The sequence below is a fragment of the Tupaia chinensis genome, unplaced genomic scaffold (assembly GCF_000334495.1).
Source record: "Tupaia chinensis unplaced genomic scaffold, TupChi_1.0 Scaffold143921_1, whole genome shotgun sequence".
Classification (NCBI taxonomy): domain Eukaryota; kingdom Metazoa; phylum Chordata; class Mammalia; order Scandentia; family Tupaiidae; genus Tupaia; species Tupaia belangeri.
The window spans coordinates 267,765-289,120 of NW_006203772.1; the positions used below are offsets into that span (position 1 = coordinate 267,765).

The 21,356-nt window shown below is 48.2% G+C and overlaps 1 protein-coding gene across 1 annotated transcript; it reads right to left on the reverse strand.

The window, feature by feature from the left end:
• Positions 1–304: 304 nt before the first annotated feature.
• Positions 305–21,345, reverse strand: SPAG5 (sperm associated antigen 5). The gene is made up of 24 exons (XM_006165448.2): positions 21,212–21,345; positions 20,842–20,967; positions 16,601–17,679; positions 16,340–16,514; positions 10,433–10,507; positions 9,580–9,672; positions 9,352–9,486; positions 9,048–9,167; positions 8,834–8,926; positions 8,622–8,735; positions 8,192–8,285; positions 7,873–8,020; positions 7,690–7,792; positions 7,365–7,498; positions 7,044–7,182; positions 2,686–2,797; positions 2,441–2,518; positions 2,055–2,175; positions 1,823–1,934; positions 1,389–1,469; positions 1,071–1,226; positions 914–988; positions 702–782; positions 305–483 (listed from the first exon to the last, which is right to left on the reverse strand). Exons 1-24 carry the CDS (start codon positions 21,260–21,262, stop codon positions 412–414), a joined length of 3,567 nt encoding a protein of 1,188 aa, XP_006165510.1. The 5' UTR covers positions 21,263–21,345; the 3' UTR covers positions 305–411.
• Between the last annotated feature and the right edge of the window lie 11 nt (positions 21,346–21,356).

Genomic DNA, 21,356 nt, shown 5'->3' on the forward strand with positions numbered 1-21,356 from the left:
ACTGAGATTCTCTGTCCTCACCGCCGTATTTACCATGGCCTACCCATGAGGAGGATGGGAAAAGTAAGAGAAAGAAATCTTTTCTGTTCCCCCTAGGCGATGAGCCAGGGAACAAGCAGTCCAGTGCCCGGAGTCTTTGGGGGAAGCAAGGCAAGGGAGGAAGGGCAGACAGCCTTGGCTCTGGGTGCAGCAGGAGGTGGAGCGGGATGTGTGGCCGTGCCCAGGTCAGAGGGCCAGGCTGCCTCTTCCCTGACTTCATCTGCCCCCTCCCACCCAGAAAATAAGACAAGAGAGCTTAAAGAACTACATTAAATACACTTTATTTAAATAGCATTACACACAGTTGGCCCTGTGCCATTGGTCCGGATAAGCAGGTAAAAAGGGATGAAGCAGACTCCAGCTTTCCATTTCTTAGCTCAGAAATTCCAGCAATCCCTGCAGCTCCTTGCAATCTCTCACCACCTCTGGGATGGACAGTAGAGTCTGCAGAGAGAAGTGGAAAAAGCGGCTCAGGACCTAAGGCCCAAAGGCTCTCAGCCCCAGGAAGCACCCAGTGAGTCCGAGAAGGGGGAAACTAGAAGCCACAGAGAAGCCCACAGTAGGGAGTCAGGCCCAGTTCACAGCACAGGCTGGGAACCAGAGTTATGCTCACGGTGCCTCCCAGGCCAGGCCCTGCACCAGGTGCCTTAGTCCCTCTTTACCTTATAAATATGCTGAACAATGTCATCTAGTTTCTGCAACTCCTTGTCAGAGCGCCGAAGGTTCTCCTCCAGGATGTTTCTCTGGAAAGCAAAATAGATTTCTTAAGTCCTGTGCTTGAAAGAACAGCCCAGCTTGGTAGGGACAGGAAAACATGCTAGGGTCCTTGCAAATGGCAGGAAGAAGTGGCCTGGAAGAGCATGGACACTCTTACATGGCTCTGGAACTTGACCATGAGCTTTGCCTTCTCATTTTTCATCTCAAGGAACATCACCCTCAGCTTGTCCACCTGTAGGTAAGTCGGGATCATTAGGGGTACAGCCTGGGGCCCCCACCAGCTGCCCAGCTCCTCTGCTAACTAACTCAGTTACCTCCTGGGAGAGCCACACTTTCTCTTGGATCCAGTTAGTGGCCATGGGCTGACAGCTGGGGTCCAGCTGGCCTGCAAGAGTCTCCTGCAGCACTTTAGTCTCTGTTTCCGCTCGCCGAAGTGAGCGGGTGAGCTGGGTCACCTCCTCTCGAAGGCTCTGGGAATGAGAATGAAGAGATATGCAATAGCCCTCACAGGGCCTTTCTGTCCTCCTTAGCCCCTGTGGTGAACAAAGCTCAACCAGGGCATCCAGTGATCATGTGTGGGGTCCTGGCTATAGCGGCAGAAGGCAGAGGCCCAGGCAGCGTGAGGAACATACTATGAGCTCGCCACTCTTGTCTATCTGCTCTAGGATCTTCTCATTCTGTTGCTGTATCACTTCCTGGAGCTCCTTTTCATTCTGTGAGGAAAAGGGACATGAAAAGGTACTGAGGAGAGCTCGTTTCTTCACAACTTTTGCCAGGAGATAGGACAGTGCTCAGCCTGGGGCGGGGACCAGCTGCTACCACTCCAGTTCCTCTTCCAGGGTCACGCTGGGAGAGTTCTTGACTTCTCTCCTGGGTCTGTCTGGGGAGACAGGTCAGCCCATAGTTGATTCCCAATTATGTGAAATGTCTGACCCCAGGAAGGGCCAAACTAGGGCAGTGGTTGGAAAATCCCCACCACCCAGATTCCTGGAGAGACAATGGCTCCCAATGGGCCAGCAGAGCTGCCCCAGTTCTTCATTGCCCCACTTCTAGGCCCCTCCTTCACCTTGTAGCGCAAGCACAAGGCCTGGTTCAGCTTCTCTATGTCTGCCTCCTTGGCCTTCTGGGCTTCCTCATGCTTTTCTTCCTGGGCCTGCAGCCTAGCTTGCAGCTCACAACTAGAGGAGGAAAGAATCTGGCATCATTCCTACCATCCTGTCCTCTCGGGGGCTGGCTGCGCCCTTGGCATATGTGGTTGCCTCGTTGTCTCTCTGTCACCAACACTCCGTCCCACTCACATTTTTCTCTGGAGAGTCCTGATGGCGTCTTCTTTAGACTCCTGCAGCAGAGAACACAAGCTCTGCAGCTCAAGAGCCATCGAACTCATTTCTGCAAGTCTCTTCTCCATGCCCAGGGTCTCTGAAAGAGAAAGTCCAAGATGGAGGCACAGCCTTTCAGCCCTGGAGGAAGATGTGGATCAGCCAGCATTTCCACAACTCTTAACCGTGTTCCCCACCCATAGGATTTGAATGTCCGGAACATTACAGATCCCAAAAGGCAGAAATAAAATGAGCCCAAGTAGAATTGAGGTTTTTAGAGCAAAGCACTTTTCACTGCTTTTGTCTTTACTCATCACCACCAAACTTTCTAGAAATGAGGCAGGATCCCTGGAGCCCGTCCTAACCTGTAGGCTGAAGGGAAGCTACTCGGGTGAAAGCACTCTTGTCACTTCCAAGCAAGGGCACAGGAGTTGATTCTGGCTCTAAAACACAAATAACCGTAGGTGAGGTCCCCTCTGGTGATGCAGTCAAGGGTCTGCTAATGGAAGCCAGGGAGAAGGGACAGATCCGATGGAGGGCATCTTCAACAGCTGATGATATCAGGAGCAGGGTCACGACTTTCCCACCCCCAAATTCCAAGGTCTTTAACCTTCGTCTGTCACTATTGTCAAGATGCTTTCCAAGGGGATGCTGTCATTGGGCAGAGGCTGTTTCTGGGCGGGTGTAGAAGCTGTGTTCCGCAGAAGGGTCTCTGGTTCAGCCTAAGGACAGAGGGGAAAAAATATCAGCCGCTGTTCAGGCTGATGATTTCCTGAGCCCCCAGGAACTCCCAGCGATGTCCCCTAGAATGCTATTACCTACTACCTTGCTAGTCTGTCTTCCTCCAGAACTGAATCACCCTTCCCTGAACATGTTTGTTTATATTTTTAGTTTGCAAGAGGGCGTGTGCGCTCACAGGAGAGTGAGGGAGAAAGAGAAGGTGAGCACTTCCCAGGGAGATGGCCATGCTACAATCCCTTCTCCTCCATTGTCCTGTTGGGATTTTAGGCACTCACACACATGCACCCACACAGTCAGCCATGTGGGATCCAGCCACCTTAACCACCATGCCACTGGCCTGAACATGTGTATAGTCTTAAGTCTCTCCCACTCAAAGAATAATAATTTTCATTATTAACCAAACTGAAACAAAAAACTTTATCTTAAATCCTTTTTGGCTATTGTCTTTTCTCTTTCTCTTTAATTAAAAGAGGAAAAAATTCTGTATTTCTTGCATTTAATTCTCACCATCTGTTGACCACCCTCAGCTAAGCTTCTGCCCTGCCGTTCCACCAAAACTTTCATCATTTGTTTTATCAATGGCATCCTTACTTTCAAAAGCAATGGACACTTTTCAGCTCTCATTTCACATGAACTGTTTGACACTGATGACCATGATGTTCTTTTATTTTTATTTTTTTTCAAGTTTTGCTATAGGGCACATGTGCTCACCAGAGAGACAGTGAGAAAGAGAGAGAGGAAGTGAGAAATCATTGCCAGGATTCTCCTCCATTGTCCTGTTGGGATTTTAGGCACTCACACACATGCACCCACACAGTCAGCCATGTGGGATCCAGCCACCTTAACCACCATGCCACTGGCCTGAACATGTGTATAGTCTTAAGTCTCTCCCACTCAAAGAATAATAATTTTCATTATTAACCAAACTGAAACAAAAAACTTTATCTTAAATCCTTTTTGGCTATTGTCTTTTCTCTTTCTCTTTAATTAAAAGAGGAAAAAATTCTGTATTTCTTGCATTTAATTCTCACCATCTGTTGACCACCCTCAGCTAAGCTTCTGCCCTGCCGTTCCACCAAAACTTTCATCATTTGTTTTATCAATGGCATCCTTACTTTCAAAAGCAATGGACACTTTTCAGCTCTCATTTCACATGAACTGTTTGACACTGATGACCATGATGTTCTTTTATTTTTATTTTTTTTCAAGTTTTGCTATAGGGCACATGTGCTCACCAGAGAGACAGTGAGAAAGAGAGAGAGGAAGTGAGAAATCATTGCCAGGAGGTATGGCAACACCATAATCCCTTCTCCTCCAGTCTCTTCTCAGGAGCCTGGACACACATGCACACATGCCAGCTTGATTTCCAAGCCACCAGGTCTGGGACTTGAACTGTGCGTTGGCCATATGGGATCCAGTGCCTTAGCCTCCATGCCACATGCTGGCCCTATTTTGACTTTTTTAAAGTTTTAGTTATTTATTTCCTCCATGCAGCATGAGAAACAAAGGCAGCATTCACAACAGGTTCTTGACACGATGATCCACTCCAGTCCTCGCTAACTCCAGATCTCGGGTATGCGCATGCCTAGCACACTCAGGGAAGTCTCTGGAAGAGAACCTGGAACCTTTCCATGTAGGTCAGCCTCACAGAGTGTCATGTTTACCACTTTGCCACTGTTCAGACCTATAGAAATTGTTTTTCTTAGCTTCTGGGAGATGACTCTTTCACAGGTAGGCCTCATACTTTTCTAGCTATTCTCTTTCCCCACAGGTCCTTCCTTAACTGCTGGACTCCTCAGGGTTCAGTCCTTGGTCCTCTTTTCACTCTAATCCATTCCCCAGGTGGTTCCACAAAACCCTCCATTTCAAAATTCCGCTTTTAGGGACCAGCAGTTAGCATAATGGCTATGTTGCTGGACTCCCATGTAGTCAACCGCGGTTTGCGTCCCAGACCTGGTGGCTTAGAACTCACGCTGGAAACATGTGCGTGCGTGCCCAAGATCCCAAGAGGAGAATAGAGGAGAAGGGATTGCGACGTGGCCATCCCCCCTGGGGGGTGATTTGTCGCTTTCTGTCTCTCTGTCTCTCTCTGTCTTTCTGGTGAGCGCACATGCCCTATAGCAAAAACCACTCAGAAAAAAAAAAAAATCCCACTTTTAGGTTGGTCTCATGACCTAGTGGTTAAGGGAGCCAGATCCCACATGGCTGACTATACTATTTGAATCTTTGGTGGCATGAAAAACATGCCACACACATGTGCATGCATGCCCCTAAAAGATGGAGAAATGGAGAAGGAATTGCGGCATGACCACACTCCACTGGGGAGTGCTCTCTCTCTCTCTCCTCTGTCTCTCCCTCTCTCTGATGCATGAGCACATGCATCTTGTGGCTTATAAAAAAAAAAATTAGGGGCCAGCAGGTGGTGTGATGGTTAAAGGCACTAGACTCCCATATGTACTGTGGTTCGAGTCCTGGACTTGGTGGCTTGCTTTCTCTCTCTCTCTCTCCCCCTCTCCCTCTCTGGTCAAATTTAAATAACTAAATAAACAAAGTTAAATAAAATAATTTTTAAAAAATCTTCTACTTCCCTATGACTGACTCTTAAATCTCTCTGTCAACTGGATATTTTTGACAGCTTTCAGACCCAAAAGTTAACTGCCTGTGAAAAGTCAACCAGAATGTCTCATAGTCCACCCGAAACATAGTAACGTATAAAGCTGAGTTCCCTATTCTATCCCCTTAAAAATGTGTTCCTACTTCTTCTGTATTTACTATTCTAGACTTGGGGGTAGGGCAACACATCAAATCTAGCCTACAAACTGTCTCCATAAGAAATGCTTTGCTGGAACACAGTCGTACATTCACTTATATGCTGTCTACAGTTGCTCTTAAGCCATAGAAGCAGAGCTAAGTAGTTGAGGCAGAGGGCAATATGGCCTACAAAACCAAAAAGAGTCTTCGGACAGCTCTTTATAGGGCAAATGTGCTGACATCAGTTCTAGGGAAGAGTGTTACCATCTTTCTAGTAATCTAAGGATCATCGTTCACTCTTCTGCCTTACGCCTAAGTTACCAGGACCTATGAACTCTATGTCCTGGATGTCTGTGAATCCACTAAGTCCATCCCCTCCTCTGTAGCCCCTTTAAACTACTGTTAGTTCAAGCCTTTGAAATCTGGCCTCCTGCCTCCTTCTCCAGCCTGGGCTCTTGCCTTGCCCCTTATAGCTCCTGCACTCCAATCACGAAGAGTTACCTCCCATTCCCCAAACCTGCCACATTCCATCCGAGTGGGGTCTGCCTCGTTCATCCCGCAGTCCTGGCACCTAATGCGTGTCTTACTTCAAAATAGACATCGCAAAAAAAGCACACATAGTATAGTATGTGTGTGACTCTCTACATATGACTACCACGTGTAGTCACGTGCGACTGCCTTATACTGTTCCCCCTGCCAGGTGGGCCCTCCTATATACCCGCCCTGCCCCGTGAACTTCTAAACCTCAAGACTCTGCCCAAGGTCACCTGCTCTGAGAAGACATCCTAATGCTCAAGGTAGAACTGATCCTCCTTTCTCCGTGTGGAGGTCCAGACCTCCATCACAGCCAGAAGTCAGGATGATGAGTTTACACCTGTCTGTCATCTATGCTGGACTGAGGATGACATGGCATTTCCCATAAGCCACACAGAGTTGGGAAGAAGGGCCAGATCATAAGCTAATTAACTCTGTATTCTGGAAGACATCAACCGTTTATTGTTTAGCGTGTGCTGTGGGGAAGCCAAAGAAGCAAAGCAAAATTTCTGCTTCCTTTAAACATGGTCTAGTTGATGAGATCAGGTATCCAAGGAAAATTAATACAAGTGCAGGAGGGTCAGTTGGTGAAGTTGCAGAAGTCCACATGATCTGGGAACGTTTCAAATCAGGAGGTAAACTAGGGAGGATTTTAATAGGAAAAGAAAGGGTTATTTCTAGTGTGAAGACAGAACAGATGTGGGAAGACTCGAGTGTGGGTGTGAATGGAGATGGGACGAGTGTAGTGTAGTTGGAGTAAAGGGTTCCTAATAGCGAGGTAGGAGACAGGGAAAGGAAGTTTTGAGCAATGGGCTGAAGAGGTTCTATAGGTAACAAAGTTATTGAAGGTCACAGAGATAGAATAAAAGTAATGTACTAGGGAAAAGAATTTAAACAACAAAGATACCATTGAAGAGACGAGAAGGAACCCCGGGATCTGACCTTCTCCTTCAGTTTTGTCCGTAGGAAGAGGATCAAGCTCTGCAGTTGTTCAGTCAGCACCCTGAGTTCTTGGGAATGCTGGCGTGTCTTCTCCAGGTCTTGTTCCTGGTTCTCCGCTATGGTGCTGGCCAACTGAGCCCTGGAACAAGGACCGGGGAAGATGGCCAAAGGCCAGGTTACTTTCTCTGAACACCTTTCCCAGAACTCCACCCAGAGCTGCATTCAAGAGAGAAATAAGAGGCTCAGCACTGTCACAGTTCCCTTAGAGATCCTGGGGAAAACAAGTGACGGGGAAGAGGCGCAAAAAGGGAGAGATCTTACTTTAGGTTCTCCACAGTGTCCTTGAGGTTCTCGCACTGCAGGCTGCGCTCCCGGAGCACTTCCAGTGTGCTTTTCAACTGACACTCAACTTGGCCCAGCTCCAGGTGAGCAACCTGGTTCTCTTGGTCTGCAAACTGCAAAGACAGGAGAAGGAAGGGAAGAAAGGACCAAGAGAAGGAGGGTGAGGAAACGAGTCCAGCTGGGGAATTTTAGAGCTCTGGGGACAGGCTTTTCCCAGTCCACCTCAAACATCACCATAATACCATCCGGCGAGAGCCACCCTCCTGAGCTTTACCAGCTCCCTTGCCCCGAGCACAGTCCTTACCTCCAGGGTCTCCTTCAGGTCCTGCACCTCCTTGGCCAGGACAGCCTGCTGCTGCTGCAGTTCCGCCTGTGTGTGCCTGAGTGCCACCTCTTCCTTGTGCCACCTGCCAGAGACCTTGCATGAGATCCCATTGAGCCCTGTATCCTAGGTGTCCACTGCCACTGTAATCTGCTAGGGACTCACTGAGCAGCCTGCTCTTCATTGTTCTGGGTAAGCCGGCAGAGCAGCTCGTTCTTCATGGCCAGGTCCTGGGCACAATGAGCATGCTGACTCTGGAGCTCTTTCAGCTGGCTGTCCATGCTGGCCAGAATCTGCAGCTGGGCCCGGAGATCTAGACCAAAACACCCCAATAATGCCATGGCTCATCAGACCACAAACTCCCCACATCTCTGTTCTAAAGCAAATACTCCACTGCACTTCTTTGCGCTACTGCCACACTCTAAAACTTAGCAGGGCTCCACTGCTTGCACACGTGTATGTACGTACACACACATCCACACACCTGTTGCTAGGCGACTGTTTTCCAACTCCAGTTGTCCTATTTGGCTCTTGCAGTTCTCTAACTGGGCAGAGACTTGTTCCATCTCCCTGGAAACCTAGAAAGAAAGATAGTTCTCCTCCTACACTTCCTCCTGAATCAAGAATCTCAGGACTTAGTCCAGCTTCTCTTGCTTCCGGGCAACAACACTGCACTAAGTGACACTGAGTTCCAGACCAAATAAATAAATAACAGGAGAAAAGTTCTGAAGTAAGGGAAATGTTGAAGGGCAAAGAAAATAACTGGGCTCAAGGCCATCTTACAGCTAAGGAACGTGCCTGGACTCCAAACCCAGAGGGTGGAAAGAAAAAAACAGGTCCAGAGTAAGAAGCAAATGATATCACATATTAGGCCTTCTGCAAAGGAGGGAAACAACCCCCCTCCTTGTTTGTACCTGCTGCTTTTCTTCAACGGCAGCATCACGTTCCTGCAGGGCCTGCCGGCTCTTGGCTGTGAGTTTCTCTGTGAGCTGTCGAGACCGACTCAGCAAAGCTGTCCACGTTACATACTGTCAGGGGAAGCAAGCACGTCAGAAGAGCACGCTGGAGGCCAGATTCCTAACAGAGCTGTGAGTAAGGGAGTGTTATGACGGCCCCCAGTACTCACGTCCAGTTGCAGGGACCTCCAGTCCTGCTGCAAGGTGGAAGACAGACTCACAGTCTGCCGAGCCAGCTCCTCTTGCTCCGTATGAAGCCCTACCTACAGCAGAAGGAATCCTATGGAGAGGGCACTTCCCTTTGGAGACAGCAAGGTGGGGGGATGTGGCCATTCTCTCAGTGTGTCAGCATGGGCCCCACGAAAGAAACTGCCCTTCAATTACCAGTTGGGTCTGGGTCTCCTTCAAAAGGCCTCTGAAGTCCTGCATGGATGCCAGGTCCTGTTCCAGCAGGCTGATGCGCTGGCTGGCATGTGCACAGAAAGCCTCCAGCACTATCTCTGCCTGTTAGGGAAGAGGTTACAAGGACATAATGGGCAGCAGATGGAAACGGCATAAAAAGCTGCACCACCCAACAACCTAAGAGTTCAGCTTTTTATTCCCCAAGGCAGGCAGTTCTTAGGCCACCCGTCTGTTTCTCAAGTGCATTCGTGGCTCCGCAGGAGCCTCCCACATCCAGGGACCTTACCGCTTCCTTGCCTCTGAGGGCCATTTCCTCTCTCTGCCTTGCCTCCTCCTTTTCTGCTTTGAGGCTCTGGAGCTTTGCCCTCAATTTCTTCAATACATCAAAGCAGCAGGAGACCAAGGTCTCTGCACGCCGAGACTACAAGATAAGAACCAGATGCTGTGCCTGGTTCCTTTTTATTGGCTTCTCAGGCCCACCAGGGGCCTCTCCCTCCATCTTCATGCTACTTACCTCCTGACTCACAGCAGTTTTATCTTCTTCTAAGTGTGACAGCGATAGGTGAAGCAAGGATATCAGCTCTTTTGAGACTAGCATCCATGATTGCTGAAGAAGGGAAGATGGCTAGGCTAGGTCAGATGGTCGCTAAGCAGGAAGCAGGGCACGGGAGAGGAAAGCCACAGACCCCAATTCTAATCTCCCAATAATGAGACGACCTTGACGAAGGTCTGGAAGCCCCCCTTCACTACCAAGGATGAGTACTACCATCTAAGCACCCGGGTTCTCCAGTCTTTGCTCTCTCTTTTAAGTTTGCTATAGGGCACATACACTTGCCAGAGACAGAAAGGAAGAGAGAGGGAGAGGGAAAATGGGAAATCACCCCCCAGGGGAAATGGCCACCCAGCAATCCCTTCACCCTCATTCTCCTCTTGGGATTTTTGGCACATATGTACATGTGTCGGGCATGATTTTCAAGCCACTGGGTCCAGGATTCGGATCATGCAGTAGACCATATGGGACCCAGCTGCCTTAACCTCCATTCCACCTGCCGGCCCATCCTTTATTATTTATTTCATGATATACAGCAAGTGCACATGCACAGTGTGTCAGAGAAAAGACCCTCAACAGGGTCTCATCATACTGCTATCCCCTTTCTTCAGTCCTCCAGCTTCTTGGGATCTCCAATGTCTGTATACGCCCGACACATTTTCGGGTTGACCCGGGGATCTGAAACTGTGGTCAGCCACTTGGCTTCTAGCCTTGCAGGGTACCTGCATTACTGCTGTGCCACAGCAGCTGCGCTGGATATTCTGTTCTCGATGTTCACAGGAGACCCAGCAATGGTATAAGGTCATTCAACACTTACCATGACATTCCTGGCCTGCTGCAGGGCCTTTCCGATCTCTTGGCTCTCCCGAAGATGTTGATGTTTCTTAGTTATCTAGCCAGAGAAACAGAGTTGTTCCTTTTTTGTGTTATTATTGTGTACACAGGATCTCATTATAGTGCCCGGGCTGGCCTGGAACACATGATCCTCCAGCCTCAACCTCCCAGGTAACTGGGGTTACAGGCGTGCCCCATTGCGCCCAATGTTGTTCCCTTTGAGTAGGTAACTTACACCACGAGCACCTGATCCTCCTCCCACCCAGTGAGCTACAGGAGCCTTTCCCATTAAAGCAGGAGCAAGGCTCACAAGTAGATGCAGCCAACAAGTGAGGAAGAGAAATCCAGACATCAGTAAAAACTTCCTGTTTTAGGGCCAGCAGGAGGCAGAGTGGTTAAGGCACTGGACTCCCACATGGCCAACTACAGTTTGAGTCCTGAACCCAGCAGCTTAAAACATGCTGGGAGGGGGCCAGCAGTTAGCGTAATGGCTTTGTTGCTGGACTCCCACGTAGTCAACTGCAGTTCGAGTCCCGGACCTGGTGGCTTAAACTCACAAAAATGCGTGCGTGCCCAAGATCCCGAGAGGAGAATGGAGGAGAAGGGATTGCAGCATGGCCATCCCCCCTGGGGGGTGATTTCTCGCTTTCTATCTCTATGTCTCTATCTGTCTGGCGAGCGCACGTGCCCTATAGTAAAAAAAAACCTCTCTGGGGGGAAAAGAAAACCATGCTGGGTGCATGCGTATGCATGCCCAAGATACTGAGAAGAGAATGGGGTAGTAAGGGACTGTAGTATGGCCATCTCCCCTGGGGGAGTGCTTTCTTTCCTTCTCTCTGTCTCTCCAGCAAGTGCATATGTCCTATAGAAAAAATTTCTGAAAGAAAAGAAAAATTTCCTTTTATACAATGACCTGTTTCTCAATTATAAAAATAACACATAATTATAACATTTTGGAAAATGCAAAAATGAAGAAAAATAAAAAAGAGAAATCGCTAATAATTTTACTACCTAAAGCAGTGATTCTTTTCTTTTAAATAATTATCTTATTTTATTAATTACCATTATTATTATGATGTTAATTTGACCAGAGAGAAATAGAAAGGGGGAAAGTGAGAAATCAAGCCACCAGGTCCAAGACTCGAACCAGTCAGCTCAAACCACAGTCAGTTATATGAGAGTCCAGCACCTCAACCACCATGCTACCTGCCCACCCCCCACAGTAAATCTTTTTTAAAAATTATTTATTTTATTTCATTTGTTATTATTATTATTTTCCAGTTTGACCAGACAGAGACAGAGAGCAAGAAAGGGAAAGCGAGAAAGCAAGCTGCCAGGTCCAGGTCTTGAACGGTGGTCGACCATGTGGGAATCCAGCACCTTATCCACCATACCACCTGCCAGCCCCGAGCAGTAATTCTTTTTTTTTTTTTTTTTTGAGAGGTTTTCTTTTTCGCGGCCAGGCGCGCATGCGCTTGCCAGGAAGACAGACAGAAACAGAGACAGAAAGCGAGAAATCACCCCTCCGAGGGGGATGGTCACGCCGCAATCCCTTCTCCTCCATTCTCCTCTCAGGATCTTGGGCACGCACGCACACGCACCCAGCGTGAGTGTAAGTCACAGGGTCCAGGATTTGAACCATGGTCTGCTACATGGGAGACCAGTGACATAGCCATTATGCCAATAGCTGGTCCTCAATAAAATAATTTTTTTTAAAAAAAGGATGAACCAATTTATATCCTACTGACCAAAGGACAATGCTTACCAGCATTCCCTATTTTATCTGCTATTTCGTCAAAAAAAAAATGGCATCTCATTATATTAATTTGCATTTCTCTGATTTTCAGGAATGTTAACCTTCCTACATACTTATTAGTCGTTTCAGTTTTCTTATTCTTTAACTGTCTGGCCATTATCTTGGGTCAAATAAAAATGTGAGTATGTGATGTGGACAAGTGTGGCCTCGAAGGGAGCAGGCCCTGGGAAGACCAGAGCCCTCAGAGCAAAGCAGGAGTCTTCATCTCTGGTGAGAGGCAGCAGCAGGGAAAGGCTATGGCTAGAGCAGCCCTGAGTCACCGCGCTGCAGCAGTCTGCTCTGAAGGAGCCAGAGTCACCTCCTCTGCAGATCTCGTAGCATCCGCGGCCCCTTCCCCAGCAAAGCAGTCATCACCCCCCCTGCCCTGTGCAGCATGGCATGGCGTGCCCCATGAGCCCTAGCCAGAGCACACATACTGCCCAGGGCCAGGCAGTCAGGCGAGTGATGAGATTAGCATGAAGGAGGCAGCCAAGCGGCAAGGACATGGCCAGTGATGGGGTGGCTGAAGGTGATGTCATTTCCCCTCTTCGGTTCTGCTCCAGTGTGTTCCATTGGGATCTGGCAAGCTACAGAGGAAAAGGGTACGAGGCAGATTCAGGGATGGGAAAGAAGGTAAAAAAGGAGGAACAGGATACACAAGTAAGGAAACGAGAAAAACTGAGCAGCTAGCAGGAGAGGAGTCTGTGGCTTTCTGGATTTCTGGCAAAAGATCAACTCATTACTTTGAGAATCCTTTTTTTTTTTTTGGAGAGGTTTTTTGCTATATGGCATGTGCGCTCGCCAGACAGACACAGACAGACAGAAAGCGAGAAGTCACCCCCCAGGGGGGATGGCCACGCCACAATCCCTTCTCCTCCATTCTCTTCCCGGGATCTTGGGCACACACACACACGCACCCGGCAGTTAGAGTAATGGCTATGTCGCTGGACTACCACGTAGTCGACTGCGGTTAGCATCCCAGACCCGGTGGCTTAAAACTCACGCTGGGTGCGTGTGTGTGGGTGCCCAAGATCCCAAGAGAGGAGAACAGAGGAGAAGGGATTGCAGTGTGGCCATGCCCCCTGGGGGGTGATTTCTTGCTTTCTGTCTCTCTGTCTTTCTGGCGAGTGCCAGGTTCAAGTCCTGGACCAGGCGGCTTGCTTTCTCTCTCTCTCTCCTCTCTCTCTTTCACTGTCTGGTCAAATTAAAAATAAATAAATAATAAAATAATTATTTCAAAAAAGAAAATTTGCCATAGGGCACATGCAGTTGCCAGAGAGAGAGACAGGAAGATGGAGAGAGAGAAAACATCCCTCAGTCCTCAGAAAGGCAGAGTCATACCACAATCCCTTCTTCTCCATTTCCACAATCTGTTGGGATTTGGGGCACACAATCCCAGAATGTCTCTGTCTCTCTCTCTTTCTCTTTTTAATTAGAGGATAAATGTGCTGACCAGAGAGAGACACAGGCAGAGAAAAAAGAAAATAGAAAAAGCACTCCCTGTGGGAGATGGGCATGCTGCAATCCTTTCTCCACTTCTCCTTTTGGGATTTTGGGCACATGCATACATGTCCAGCATGTTTTTTAAGCCACTGGGTCCAGGACTTGAACCATACAGTTGGCAACATGGAGATCCCACTGGCTGGCCCCGTCTATGTGCTTCTCAAGCTACAGGGATGACACTCAGATCATCCAGTTGGTCACTTAGCATTGGGCCTTCCCAACCCACCAGGTCCCAGGGCCAGCCCAAATTATAATCTTTAAAAATATATTTATTTTATGAGTAAGAGGCAGAGATAAAGCTCTCCTGACAGGGTGCCAATGCCATGGTCCACCCCCAGCAGCATCAGCCCAGACCACGGGCACATGTGTGCTTGGCATCAAATTCTCTGGAGGTGGGCCAGCGGGTGGCGTGGTGGTTAAGGTGCTGGAATTCCCACATGGCCGACCACAGTTCGAATCCTGGACCTGGTGGCTTGCTTTCTCTCTCCCTCCCTCTCTCTCTCTCTCTGTCTTTCTCTGGCAAAACTTATGTGAATAAATAATCATAATAAATTAAATAAATAATTCTCCTTTAAAAAAAATAAAAAAGAAAAAGCTTCTCTGGAGATGAACCAGAAACCTTCCCATGTGGGTCAGCCCCGCAGAGTACTGCACCACTGTCTGCCCCAGTATAATCATCTTTTTTTTTTTTTGGAAGAGGTTTTTGCTGTAGGGCGTGTGCTCTCGCCAGAAAGACAGAAAGACAAGAGAGACAGAGAGACAGAAAGCGAGAAATCACCCCCCCCCAGGGGGGATAGCCACACCACAATCCCTTCTCCTCCATTCTCCTCTCGGGATCTTGGACACGCACGCACACACGCCTGGCATGAGATTAAGTTGGGTCTGGGACTTGAACCTTGGGCAACTACACGTGAGTCCAGCAACATAGCCATTATACCAACTGCTAGTCCAAATAATCTTTAATAAAATCATAAACATAGCGAGGAAAATTTTATTGGTACTCACGTATTGAAGAAATGGTGAGTACCCTTATTAGTTTGTGTATCCGTAGTTTATTACAATTTCTACAATAAGACATGGTTCAGCAACAACTCATGGCTATTTTCCACCCTAAGAGATGTAAGCACCGAGAAATATTCTTCACATAAATAATGGGAATCAGGGGCCAGTAGGAGCCGAATGGTTAAGGTGCTGGATTCCCACATGGCGGACAGTGTCTCCAGTCCTGAACCTGCTGACTTTAAAATCACGCTGGGTATATGTGCCAACATGCCCTAAGTGCCAGGAGAGTGGAGGAGAAGAGATTGTGGCATGGCTACCTGAACCTCCCCACACACACACTCCCGGGGGGCTGTTTTCTCTTTCTCCTCTCACTGTCTCTGTCTCTCTCTAGCAGGTGCACGTGCCCTATGGCAAAAACTAAAAAATAAATAATGGGGATCAGTTGGAATGAAAGGAAGGACATGTTACCCAACTCTAGGGACCCTTTTGGAGGTATATGTCAACAGTGTAGTGAATGTTCATCAAAATTTTTAATGATTGGGACCAGCAGTTGGCATAAACGGCTATGTCACTGGACTCCCATGTGGTTGACTGTGGTTTGAGTTCCGGATCCGGTGGCTTAAACTCACACCAGGTGTGTGTAAGTGTGTTCTCAAGATCCTGACAGAAGAATGGAGAAGAGATTGCAGCGTGGCCATCCCCCCTGGGGGGTGATTTCTGGCTTTCTGTCTCTCTGTCTCTCTCTGTCTTTCTGGCAAGTACACATGCCCTATAGCAAAAACCTCTCCAAAAAAAAAAAATTAATGATCCACTGACATAATTAATCTTTCTCCAATTTTGTTGAACACATGGAAAAGCGACGTATTATATAATCATTACAATCATTTGCTATCTCAGCATGTACACAAATATTTTATATTCTACTTTGATTGCTATTTCATGACAATGTAAGATTTGGGACAGGTAATAAGTACACCCATCTTTAGTAAAGTGGGCAAGGGCCATAGAGAATGCAGAGTAGGGAAGCAAAAAATTAGTAAAAAGTGTATTTGGAGGATGATAATCTGGAAACTGATTCTCTTTTTTTAAATTTATTTATTTAACTTTATTATTTTCCAGTTTGATCAGAGACAGACAGATGGAGAGAGAGAGGGAAAGTGAGAAAGTAAGCCACCAGGTACAGGACTTGAACCACGGTCAGCCATGTGGGAGTCCAGTGCCTTTAACCACCATACCACCTGCCGGCCCCAGACTGATTTTTTTTTTTTGGGGGGGGGAGGTTTTTGCTATAGGGCGCGTGCGCTCACCAGAAAGACAGAGAGACAGAGAGACAGAAAGCGAGAAATCATCGCCCAGAGGGGACGGTCACACCGCAATCCCTTCTCCTCCATTCTCCTCACGGGATCTTGGGCACGCATGCACATGCGCCTGGCGTGCGTTTTAAGCCACCGGGTCCGGGACTCGAACCGCAGTTGACTACGTGGGAGTCCAGTGACATAGCCATTACGCCAACCGCTGGTCCCCAATCAGATTAATTTCTGAGGAAGAAGCCTACTGGGATCCTCCAAGCTTTGGGAGGAACCTTCTTACCCCACTGGGAGAGATGTCAGTCTGTGTACAACTGTCCTGGGCTTCTAGGTGACGGACAGTCAGCTGGCTCTTCCAGTCCCGCAGCTGGCAGGAGAGAACCTCCAGAATGACGAGAGAGCTCAGCAGGTTATCTTCCAGGTCGTGTCGGGACAAGGCAGTCAGGTCTGGAGGACGACTGAAGCAGGAAGAGAAGAACGTAAGGAGGAGAAAGGGAAGAGAAAGGAGTGGAAGTCCGGGGTGACGGAGCTTCTGCGCACTTACCCACGCAGCTGTTCTGTTTCAGAGGCGCTGCCCTTGGTGCCCACTGGGTCTGTGTGGGATGTGTCTACACTTTTTTCCTGCTGTGTTGGGGGAGTAAACCAAGTCCCCACTGAGCAGGTAGAGAAAGGGGTGGTGCCAATCGCAGCATCCCGGAGCACAGAGGGAAGGGATAAACTTTGACGGAGATTTTCCAGCATGACTGAGGTGTTTACACCTTTTTCCAGCCAGGCCAGTGGGGACATCCAAAGCTCTGTATCAGAGCTGAGCACCCGACCAGCATCTTCTACTGCTGGGCCTGGAGCAGCCTGGGATTCCATTTCCACTGGATTTGGTATCAGGCATGTGGATGGAATGTCTTCTGCACCTGGGACAGGTGCCTGATCTCCCAATTCAACCTCCTGGGGGAGTGTGGGAAAGCTCATTTCTCTTTCCTCTATAGCACTATGCTCTACGACTTCTTCTCCTGGGTCTGCATGACTGACAGGGAAATCTGCTGTCATGTCAGCAGAAAGGGAACAGAGCAGAGCAGAAGACAAGGCATTACTTTCAGGAGGGACTAGCTCATCAGGCACAGCCTCAGTCCTAGAGTCCCGCAGTGTCTCCTTGGAGCTAGCTAGCTGTTGCTCAGAACAAGGACTCAGTGGGCAGTCCAAGAGATGAGATGGAGAATCCTGAAAAGTAGGGTTCTCAGGCACAGCAGCAATGACTTCTGAAGAGCTGTCTTCTAAACACAGAGGCACCTCCCTTCTCACCAGATCTCCTGGTGTCAGAGGCTCATCTGGAGAGATGCTGTCTGTCTCCACCATGGTATCTAAATGGGCTTCAGATGGAATGTCTTGCTGCTGCCCCAAAGAAGGAATGAGGACCATGTTTTTAACCACATAGTCATCCAGTGGGCTTACTGCATCCTCAGATGTTTTAGGAGTAGAGTTGGTTTGGGGAATTGGTTCTAGGGACTGCTCATCCAATTCATGCTGACAAGCTTCTAACCACTCCGAGGGATTGCCGAATTGTTCTAAAGGAGAGTCTGTCCTCTTGGCACTGGCAAAACCCAGTGGAGATGAGTTGTTGCTGCCTTCCTGCCAAAGAAAGGAAAGTAGTTGAGTACTTGACTAAAGCAGTCAATTCAGGGGCCAGCAGATGGCATGGCAGTAATGTTGCCAGACTCCCACATGGCCGAGTTCGAGTCCCGGACCTGGTGGCTTGAAAATCACGCCAGGCACATGTGTGCGCATGCCCAAGATCCTGGGAAGAGAAAGACGAGATTGAAGCATGGCCATCCCCCCAGGGGGTGATTTTTCACTTCCCCTCTCACTGTGTCTGTCTCTCTTTCTGGCTCTCCAGCAAGCATACACACTCTAAGGCTTAAAAAAAGAAAAAAGAAAAAAAAGCAGTCAATTCAGTTCCCATAATTAGAAGATATAGACCAAATTCAAAACAGGAGAGCATTCTCATTATCTCTGCTTAAGAAAGAACTTGAGTAATGTTTGCTGCTCATTACAGAGACCCAAGAATGAAGAAAGAAAACCTGCTAAGCCATTTTGAACCAACCTACTATAAAAATGGACTGAGACTATCTACCCACATCACAGGGAGTTGGCAGCTTGAAGGCGACCCCACTCATCTCTATTCCTAACTCTAACTCTAGGGGAATAGGTAGGAGGGGTCCACAGAGTGTGAGTGGAGATGAAAGTTCTGTCGGAACCTAGGATTAACGTAAGATTTTCCTCCCTTCTAGAACATATGAAAATTTGGGACCCGAAGTTAAGAGAGAACATGTGGGCCAGCAGATGTTGTGGAGGCTAAGGTGGCTGGGTCCCACATGGCCATCTGGACTTCCTGAGTTCTGGACCTGCTTAAGCACACACTGGGCACCTGTGTATAAGTGAAAATCCTGAAGGATGAGTGGAGGGAAAGGGACTGCAGCATGTCCCGAAGGGGTGATTTCTCAGTTTCCCCTCTCTCTGGTGACTGCATGTGCCCTATAGCAAAACTCACACACACACACACACACACAAAAAAAAATCCTACAATTCAACAACAAAAACATAAACCCAATTTAAAAATGGGCAAAAAAGACCAGCCACATAGCACATGCTGGACTACAGTGCTGCAAGCCACGTGACAAACATGGTTCAAATTCCCAGTCCAATTAGTTCGAAATACACCATGCACACACACTAGTGCCCAGAATGCACTAAAGGACTGCAGCAGGGGCAATCAAGCATGACCAGCCTCTGCGGAGGGGGCCCCTTCCTGCTCTTAATCTCTTTCTCACATGCACTCATATATGCCTATCCGAATAAAGAAAAAATAAAGGCGTCAGCAGGTGGTGTGGTGGTTAAGGCGCCTGATTCCAACATGGTCGACCACAGTTCGGGTGCCAGATCTGGCAGCTTGCTTTCGCACCTTCCCCCTCTCTCTGTTTCTCCATAGTGAGCAAATGTACCCTACAGCAAGTTAAAAAACACCTTCCCCCTTTCTCTCTGTTTCTCCATGGTGAGCAAATGTACCCTACAGCAAGTTAAAAAATAATGATAATTTAAAAAAAAATTTTAAAAAGAAAATTTATAAACAGGCTGGGGACCTGCCCACAGCCTGGTGGTTAAAGAAGTCGGATCCCACATGGCTGACAACAGTTCAATCCCTCGTCACAGCAGCTTGAAAAACATGCCAGGCATGTGTGTGTATGTGCCCAAAATCCTGATGGGAAACAGAAATGGAGGAAAGGGAGTACAGTATGACCATGCCTTACTGGAAGGTGCTTTCTCCATCCTGCTGGGATTTTGGACACCCATGTACACGTGCTTGACATGTTTTCAAGCCACTGAGGGGGCCGAGATTAGAATCACGGTCAGCCATGTGAGATCAGGATCCCTTAACCACTAGCCTTTGGGGCCAACCCTGATTGTTAACAAATCAACAATATATATTAAATAAGGTATCTTTAAACAGAAACAAACATAGAGTACAATTATGTAATTACTAATCAACAAAAATGTTACGATTGGTGGCTCACAGGAACCTAATCCTGTATTTCCTCTAAGAGGAGTAATTCAGTACTTGCTAATTTATTGTTCAAACAACTTTAAAGAACAGAGCTACCACACATAATAAGAACCGGCTATATATTGTGATCCTTTCAATAAAATATTAAGCATGTTTGCATATCATTTAAAGAACACGGGGCTTGGGACAAGCAGCTGGTGTAATGGCTATGTTGTTGGACTCACATGTGGTGGACCGCAGTTCGAGTCCTGGACCTGGCTTGAACTCACACTGGGCACATGTGCGTACATGCCCAAGATACCGAGAGGAGAGTAGAGAAGAAGGGATTGCGGCGTAGCCATCCTCCCTGGGGGGTGATTTCTCACCTTCTGTCTCTCTGTCTCTCTCTGTCTTTCTGGCGAGCACACACACCTTATAGCAAAAATCTCTCCAAAAAAATTAAGAAAGAAAGAAAGAACACAGGGCCAACTCCATGGTGCAGTAGTGGGCACTGCTCAAGACAGGTCCATGACCATGGTTTGAGTCCCTGGCCTGGTCAGCCTGTAGTCAATCATAAACTACGGCCCTAAACTTTCTAGAAGTCAAAGAGGAAAAATATGTTAAACCATTAGAAAAAGAAGGATAGCAATTTTTTTAGGAGGACAATTTTCCCAGGCAGTAAGGTCTAAAAAACTTCTTAAAGAGATTTCATGGAGGGGTCAATCTTCTTCCTTGATAAGTTTTTTGGGGTTTTTTTTGACAAGTTTTTACAGCAATTGAAAAGGTGGCTACTTTTACAAAACCTTTGACAGAAGTACAATTCTGTGAGGGCAATTTTGCAAGTGCTAGTTTAAGGTGGTCCTGGCCACCTGGCCTTACATTACTGAACCTTAATCCCAGGAGAGTTTCCACTACCTTCTGGAGTGGATGGACATGGTCTCCTGCAGCAGACCTTTCCTTAAGTACACGTTAGAGGGAGCCCACTTACCAGAGTGATAGTATTTCTCAGGAGTTTAGTAAAGGTCGAACTGGGGAGGAGGTAACAGAAACTAAATAGAGGTTGGTGCTCTCAGTGGATTCCCTTTAAGCCACCCTAGGGCATCTCTCTGAGGCCTGAATAGCTGTAAATGGATGTCACTAAGCTAGAAGACTCATTATCGTTATTAATTACGTTCCAACCCTGGCCCTCTGTTCCTCTGAGCTCTCGGCCTGGGCAAACAGCCCAACTGAGAAGCTGTCCAGGCCGATCTTACCTGCAGCCCCAGTCTGCACAGTGAAGGGGTCAGCGAGGAGCACAAAGGGAGCCGTTTTCCAGAGCTGGCGAGGGCACCCGGCTGCATGTTAAGTTCTCGGAGAGGAGTTCTCATGGCTGGTTTTCCCTAAGAAAGAGAGAAGAGAGCGAGTGTGAGGAAGCTTGGGTTCTGCCAGCCGCCCTAAGAAGCCCCCAAGGCGACAGGAAGAGCAGGTTCCCACCAGGGTCTTGCGGAAGCGGCGGGGCGAACAAAAGGACTCTGCACGCCCTCCACCCCCAAGTTCGAGGCTTTCCAGGACCCTCCGCGCATCCACGACCCCGCCCCGGGCGCCCCGGCCCCGCTCTCTCTCCACGACAGCGCTCTCGCTAACCGACTGCGGCGAAGGCGACAAGCTGAGGTGCTGTGTTTTCACCCGCCACATCTTCAACACGAAAGACAGACCGATCACCTCCCAGACTTAGCCGGGGACGCCATGTTCCCCCGCCGTCCGTATTTGAACCTGCTCCGCGCTTCCC